At 35.5% G+C, this 7,985-nt stretch overlaps 1 protein-coding gene across 2 annotated transcripts in view; it reads left to right on the top strand.

Moving 5' to 3' along the window:
• The first annotated feature begins 1,451 nt into the window (after window positions 1–1,451).
• Window positions 1,452–7,985, top strand: part of CD28 (CD28 molecule) — a 29,878-nt gene continuing 23,344 nt past the window's right edge. Inside the window, exon 1 of one of the 2 annotated variants that reach the window (XM_011369690.2) lies at window positions 1,452–1,622. In XM_011369690.2, coding sequence (XP_011367992.1) covers window positions 1,568–1,622 — 55 coding nt within the window. In that variant the 5' untranslated portion in view covers window positions 1,452–1,567. Of the gene's footprint in view, window positions 1,623–1,728; window positions 1,787–7,985 lie in introns of those variants that run through there. The other variant, XM_011369691.2, reaches the window with a different exon arrangement.

The raw sequence follows: 7,985 nt of genomic DNA, 5'->3' as shown, positions 1-7,985 counted from the left end.
GGTTAAAGAAGTATAAATTAGTAGTTGATAGTTGGTCATGGGCATGGGGAGGACAGCATAGGGAATGATGGCTAAGTGGAGGGCCAGGGGAGGAAGGGAGTATTTGGGGGGATTTTTTTATGAGCAATATAGATGTCTAACTAATGTACTATATACCTGAAACTAATTTAAATAAATAAATTTATTTAAAAAATTATGAAAGGCAAAATAATTGTAACTGTATGGTGAAGGATAGTAACTAGACTCGTGGTGATCATTTTGTAATATATACAAATATCAAATCATTATGCTGCATATCTAAAATTAATACAGTGTTATATGTCAGTTATATCTCAATTTAAATAAAAACATACAAAAGGAAAAAAAAAAATAAAAATCTTAATAGAAAAACACATGGAAGGCAATGGACCAGAATATTAAAAGTGTTTATATCAGAGTGGTAAGATTATGGGAGAGTTTTGTTTTAATGATTATTTTAACATTTAAAAAGGTAAATGTATCTTTTAAAAAATTTTCTGTATGAAATATGTCTTACTTTTATATTCAGAATTAAACCACTACAAATTATATTTTTTAAAAAAACTTATATACACAAAGCCCAAACTAGGGTAATCATATAAAGCTTAGATTTTCAAGAAAGCAGAAAAAAAATTACTGGAAAAATTTTGAGAAAGCCGTCAAGTACAATATCCTTACCCAGGTGCCAGAAGAGGAGAGTGGGGTAGGCCCCATCAGTGGAATGACGCTAAATGCAGAAGAGCTGGCCGGCGGGGAGGGCTGCAGAGGCTTGCTGGCTACCTTGGGGAAACTGCTGTGGAGTCTCCCTCCCTGACTATCAGCCTATCACCTAACCGCGAATGATTTCTTGAGGGACACAGAAAGCATAATATACCAACGGGCTTTTGGTCACCTTACTGTCTCCTTAAGGACACGTGATGTTGTTATTTTCCCTTTGGTTAGGGAAATTCCTCTCTTCGGTGGGTTTGGTGCTTGTAGATCAGCTGGGTTTCTCAAACTTTCTCAAAGTGAGTTGAAGGAGGGTGTGCTAAATATTCCGTAGGACTATCTATGTCCAGCACAAAAGTTCAATTCCTAATATTCATGACTCCTTCCACACCGACAATATAATTCTTATTGGTGTCTATCTCCATCCTATGAAAATCTCTCCTCTGTGGGAGGCTTTATTCCTCCTGCAGAACATCTTGTTTGTATACCTTTAAGTTCCTGCTGGATTCCAAGCACCCATTTTTCACAGCTCTGATATCCATCCACGGAGAATAATTTTCATGATCCCATCATAGAGTGACTGATATTCTTTGTCACTGACAAGAAAAGGCTGCCTTTAAAAGAAAAGTCTAAAGTCATCAAAAACAATGTAATATCCTGTGTGAAATGTTACAGTCACGATGCCTTGTGGTTTGAGTAACTTGTGGTTGACTAACCCTCGAATTGGAGGTGGCCGTGGATGACAGTGACTCTCTGGCCTCAATAGGTGCATCTTCAGCCTACCTCACACTTTGGGCTCCTCAGGGAGGAGGGGCTGCAGCCCTAGCCCACCGTTGGCACAATGATCCTCAGGCTGCTCCTGGCTCTCAACTTTTTCCCCTCAATTCAAGTAACAGGTAAACAATTTTGATTTCTTTCCTCTAAGTTTTGCTTTTGAGGTCTTCAATTAGCTTTGTTCATTTTAAATTTCAAACAACTTATGAAATTTGGATATTCGAAGTATAGTTTTGTTATAAAATGGCAACCTGTTATTTGGAAGCTCACTGACTCTCAGACTACAGTAAGTATAATATTTGAATGAATAGTTTTTGTAATTAAATAAAATTTATGTAGCTATTAGTTGATAGTGTGATAGTGCCTCAATAATTTTTAGACTATATATATATTAATTTAAGAAAACTACTATAAGCAGATTGATTCTGAAATCTCTAGACTGAGACTCCCTGGGTTTGTATCACAGATCCATTTTTTACTAGCTTGGCTTAGGCTAGTGTTTAAATTCTTTAAGCCTCAGTTTCCTTCTATGTAAGATGGGGATGATAATAACCTCAACTCAAGGTCATAGTGAAGATAAAATGAAATAACTTATGTGAAATCCTAGTGCAGTCAGTGCTTTGCTAGCAAGCTAAGCATTATTTGTAATTACTATGTCTACTGGAATTGAATGAATGCCAAAATGAATTCTGGAGTCATAAATACTGGTACAATACAAATGCTAGTAAATTAGTTTTCTTTTATAATTGGCTGAAATTCATTTTCTTAGATTAAAATCTTTTAAGTTCCCAATGATGATGATGAGGATGGCATACGTAACACTATTTAGAACCCCCATTTCAGGTAAAGAGATGGAGGAGTAGGAATGCTAACTTGCCCAAGGATAGACAGGTGCTAGTTGTTCGAACCAGGGTTTGATGATAGAGCCTATGCTTTTGACTGTTATACTATCCTACTTAACATGATGCAGTTTATAATTTCATAGCTCCGGATACAACCAGGTTTAAATCGTCTTCAGAAAATCACAATTCCAAACAAAGAACTTATTGCTCTGGTGGGCTGGCGTAAGGTGTTTGTTCAGCTTGTTCTCAGAGTTTGAAAAGGGTCCTGCTTGGCTCAAAAATTGAACTGATAGAGGTTAAAGGGCATGTTTAAATAAAGATAGTTATTTTTCCCTTGAAAATATATTGAAAACCAGTTTCTTCTATTTTCTTTCTCATTTATTTTGGTGGTGCAGAGATTGTGTTATTTGTTGTTATTCTTAAACATCATGTGCATGTGCTCCAAAGGGTATAATTTTCCAACCTGCACAAGTACAATAGTTACATGTATACCCATCTATTTCATTGTCTGGTGTGCTAGTGAGCACATGTACAAATTATGTGTATTCATAAAAGGTGTTGATAGAATGAAAGCATGAACTGGTGATGAGATAGGTTATACCACAGTATCTAGTACCAAGCTTTTAGAGCTACTAAATTCACTTAAAAAGTATCTTTACATTTACTTTTGCAATGCTCTTTGAACTCCATTTTTGAGGGATCTTTAAAATTTTTTTTAAAGAATATTTAAATTTTCTTAATATATTAGACAGTAAAAGATAGGCAGAAAGGAAAGAGAAGCCTTGCTCTGACAGAAAACAAAAATTGGTAATTGTACACAATATATTTTTCTGATGTGCTTTGTGAACAACCTTCTGCCATCAGTTCATATGCTCTCCTTTGAAGATATTTTTTGTAAGACTCAAAGCTTTATATTTTTTTCTTTAGAACACCAATTAAAAGGTGGGTAGCTGAAGAAGCGATTGGAGAGTTCACACATGCAAAACCTTTGTTTTCTACTTTAAGATGCATCTACTTTTCAAACATGAAATCGCCCTTCTAATAACTTTTCAGATTTGTTACCGAGTGGCCATTCAATGAAGTAGGAAAGAAGTTGGGGTAGAGAAAGCACTTTTGAAATGCTTCTTCCAGTAAGAAAACTTATGAGAAAAAATAATCACAACATCCACAAATGTATGATCCATTCTAATTAATGGTACAAAACTTTCAATGTGCTTTTTGTTTCTCTGTATTTACCCTCCACGAAGAAATTAGAAAGATAAGAAAATTCTCTGGTTAATGTGTATTTGTCCTCCCTAAGATTGTGAGACACTACTGGTATATTTGTGTTCAGGGTGTGTGTGTGTGTGTGTGTGTGTGTGTGTGTGTGTGTGTGTGTATAAAGAACAGTTCTTTTTTCCACTAATTTAATAATTCTAACTCATTGGTTCACAGCATAACTTAAAATACTCATTCTATGAAGGTTAAACCTAAACTGATTCTTTCTGATTTTAATGATACTCTAGAAAGTTCTTTCTGGTTAAGTTAAAGGAGTATGATTTAGAAAGTGTTAGGAAACCTTAACTTAGACAATTCCTTTACTAAAGTTATATGTTTTCTACCAGGTTGGGGTAATTGTGCAATTGAGATCCACTATAGAGGATTTTGTTGGACTTTGGAAGAAGAATCCAGCTTAGAACTGCAGGCCCTTGAAAGAGATGTGATTTGTGATTGATGATAGAAGGAGTTTGCATATAATACACAGTGTTGTTCATAGATTTTTTTTAGCCAGTATTGGTTATTTTTCATCAAGTTAATTATTCCGTCTGAAGACAAAATCAGGATATCATTTATTTTTCCATGAGAGTATTTCTTTTAATTTCTCCCCAAACTGTAGCAAGTAAACTGTCAAAATGGCCAGTCTGAACATGATTGATTTCTCCAGTGTCGCTGCATTTCCCTCAGCATTTCTTTTTCTAACAGAGGCACAGAACACAGAAAAATGGTATGTAGTCATTTAAATCACCAGCAAAGCAAGGTAATTAAAAACTTTACTTTCGATTCAGCAAATAACCCCTCTGAGGTAGTTGTACACACAAAAAAGTAATTTACCTCTTATAGGAAATTGTTGCTCTGAGGTAGGCTTAGGAAAGTAAGGTAAAAAAGATCAAGGTCAAAAATGCAATGTAATCAGTAGATTGATGTATTTGCATGACATTCGATACACTGTCACAAGTTTTCCTGACTGTTAAAAATTGGGGGAAAAATTGACTGGATGTTTTGTCATTTCAAGTAAATTTGATGGGCATGTCAAAAGTATATATGTAACTGAAGAATTTTTTTACTCTACTCCTATTCCCTATAAGAAGATATTACTTTTTACTTTTTTAAAGGCAACCATCCAGAAAGGACTTTTATAGCAAGGACTGTAAAATTAATATTAATATATAATTATCAGGAAATAGAATGAGTCATTTTCACAGATAGATTAGAAATAAAAATGAGTCTGTGATTCTAACGTTGAAGCTCTCACATTCAAATCTTTACTGTGGGTGGGAAGGGGATCTCACTGTCTCTTCTTCAGACATAGACTGTCCTCCTTTTTAATGTCTTTATTTTCATGAGTGTAGAAATGCCACATGTCTATCATTCAGCTTTTATCATGTGTGGATATCTTCTTTCAAATATTTCCTGCATGCAGTGTGCTGACATTTACAAAATGAATTTTTTTTATGCCACCAACATCCCAGAAGAAAATTCCATTTGTGGTTTATCATCTTTAAAACAATAGCTCTTTATTAACTGGTGTAGGCATCGATAAGAATGTACAATTCATTGCAGACTTTCCTGTCTAAAAATCAGAGAGCAGGCACTCCTTCAAAGCAGTTATGTCACAGCTGGTATTGAAAAGGATAAATCTTTCTTTTTTTTTTTTTTTTGGTTAAATTTTTATTTGCCTTATTCTTCAATAAATTTATTATTTATGGAGCTTCATAGAGGTTTGAATTTTCCTTCTCAGTAGATAGTTTAGTTGAACTTTAGGAAAAAATGACACCTGGGTGTCTTTGTAACTGATTGAAAGAGTCTCTGGTTTCCTAAGCTGGGATAAAGAATGTATGTCTCTTTTATGGTGATTTCTTTAACTCTGTTTGGTCAATGACATGGTGTTGCCATCAAAAAATGTACCCAGAAATTTCGGTTTGAGAATCATTGCCTGTGAACTTGTTTCTGAAGCCGGGTGGGGGGAAGGTAACTCAGATCCAACTGAGAAGTGGTTGGAAAGCAGGTGTCTAAGTTCTCCCTTGTTACTCTCATTCTAAGCACTAGAGTTGAGGTACACTGGATGGAATCAACTGTTACTCGGTTGCTTGAAAGAGGATGTGAAAAAGAGACTTTAGACTCCTTTGACCTTAGTATTTTAATACTAATTTTTTGGCATCTTAAATTTAGTCTGTGTGTCACCATGCAGGTTATGTGTGCCTATGTTTTTGTTACTGGAAGAGAACCTGAATGATGGTGGGGGAATTTCTTACTTAAACTTGAGCTGCAATTTTATCTCTACAACATCACCATTACCATTATCTTTTTTATTTGTCATCACCTTCATTATCTTGAGGACTCTGGCTGCCAAGGTAACCAGGTTAATGGTTCCTGATGGTGTCATAAGAATCATCCATTCACTTGTCACTCTGATCTCTGATCTAATCGTGATCCCCTTTCTACTGTATTGGTGTCATTTCATTGGCTCACAACCCACCATGTAACACTTTGATTGCAGCAGTAACTCCCATTTATCACCCACTCACTCACAGGTGAATGTGAATTATTGACATGTCTTACATTTTAACAATGAAATAAATTTCCTTGTTAAGAACTTAGGTGGGTATCTGATTATTTTTTTCTGAGAAGGTAGAGGGTTGTGTTATTCATTGCTTAGGGATACTTGACACGTGATGAAGCATCAGAAAATGCTGTATTTGCAGCTGATGCCTTTCTTTAATGTTGAACACTACTAATAATAATGGTACATAATTTAAGATTCGCTTTAGGAATGTTGAGTCCAGGAGGGTTTCATTTCTGATTCACAGACTTTCTCCCATAGAAGGTGGGATAGTGAAAATGGACACACATGAGGAAAATAGTGGGTGAGTGAAAATGGACACACATGAGGAAAATGTTTTCTTTCACCATGAGGCTCCTGGAGGGACTAAAACAGAGTGTTAGTAGGTTACCATTCTCTAAAGTACTAGATTCCTGATCTCAAAGTGCCTGCCCCACTGATGCTTTGGTAAGACAGGTCTGCATTCATGTGCTCATTCAACAGGTATTTATTAACATCTTCTATGTGACAGATAAAAAAGAAACCCACTTTGAACTTCAAGGATGTAAAAATGAGAATAGTGAAATCTTCCTAGGAAAAATTTTTTTTTCAGTTAAAGGCTGCCTTAATGATACTCTGTTCATACTTATTTATTTTATGGAAAACAGTTATAAGCAGAAGCATTGTTGAATTCAACCACAGACATTTAGAGTTGGGAGAGAATGTAGACATCTCTCAATGTATAGAAAAGAAAGTTGTGTTGCTGGTTTCTAGAAGGTGCTTATTGCAATGACATTGCAATGTTTCCTGACATTTTTGGATGCTTTTAGACTGGACCCATCTTACTTATCCAATCTATATTCTTTCATACCCTAACATAAGATCCTTAACCCCAATATTACAGCTTTCTTCACTGTCACACACCTGCACTCTGTTTTTATGACATTTCTGATGCTGTTTCCCTCTTGGAATTCCCTTTCTTCTCCAAATCCTAGTTATCTTTTACTTCATGTTCTTAGTGCAAGATTCACCTTCTTGAGGATGCTTTCTCTGGGTATTCAGCCTTCATTATGCTCTTGTGAGAGGAGTTTCAATGGGAGCATAACTCAATCTAACAAATATTTATTAAACTTCTTTTATATTTTAATCTTTATTTGGATCTGAGAGAATATAAAATGAAGAAAAGAAATATAAAGACTTAATTAGCACACAAGAAATACTCATGTAATTAATCAAGTTCTCTTTGCTTTTATGGACAATCTTTTACAATCTTCTTGAGAAGACTACATATAACAGGATATAACAGCTGGAAACAAATAACACTTGGCAGTCCCCTACCTCACCATGTCATTTGATATCTTAATGGCTTTGCATATATTATTCTTTTTAAAAAAATTATTTATTATTATTTATGCCCACAGCACCTGGTCTTCCTAGGTGGTCTCCTATCCAAGTACTAACCAGGCCCAGTCCTGCTTAGCTTCCGAGATCAGACATTAGGCTTGTTCAGGGTGGCATGGCCATAGACCATGGACTGTGACTCCACTGGGATGTGAACCCAGGACCTTCTGCATGTAAAGCAGATGTGCTAACCCCTACACTATGGAACCATGTCCACATATATTATTCTTATAATCTGCAATGTCCCCTACATTTCTCAACTGGAGAAGCCTTCTCTGGGATCCTAAATGGCAAAATGAGATATTTCTTTTCTTGTCAGTGTTCTCAAAATTATTATTGTGTTTTAACACATTTGTTTTTTCCCACCAGACCGTGAGCTTTCTGTGGGCAGGATCATGGCTTATTTATCCTTATAACCTTGGTATTATGCATAGCGCTGGAAG

The sequence above is a fragment of the Pteropus vampyrus genome, unplaced genomic scaffold (assembly GCF_000151845.1).
Source record: "Pteropus vampyrus isolate Shadow unplaced genomic scaffold, Pvam_2.0 Scaffold152, whole genome shotgun sequence".
In the NCBI taxonomy this organism is placed as follows: Eukaryota; Metazoa; Chordata; class Mammalia; order Chiroptera; family Pteropodidae; genus Pteropus; species Pteropus vampyrus.
This window is presented reverse-complemented; position numbering and strand designations above follow the sequence as displayed.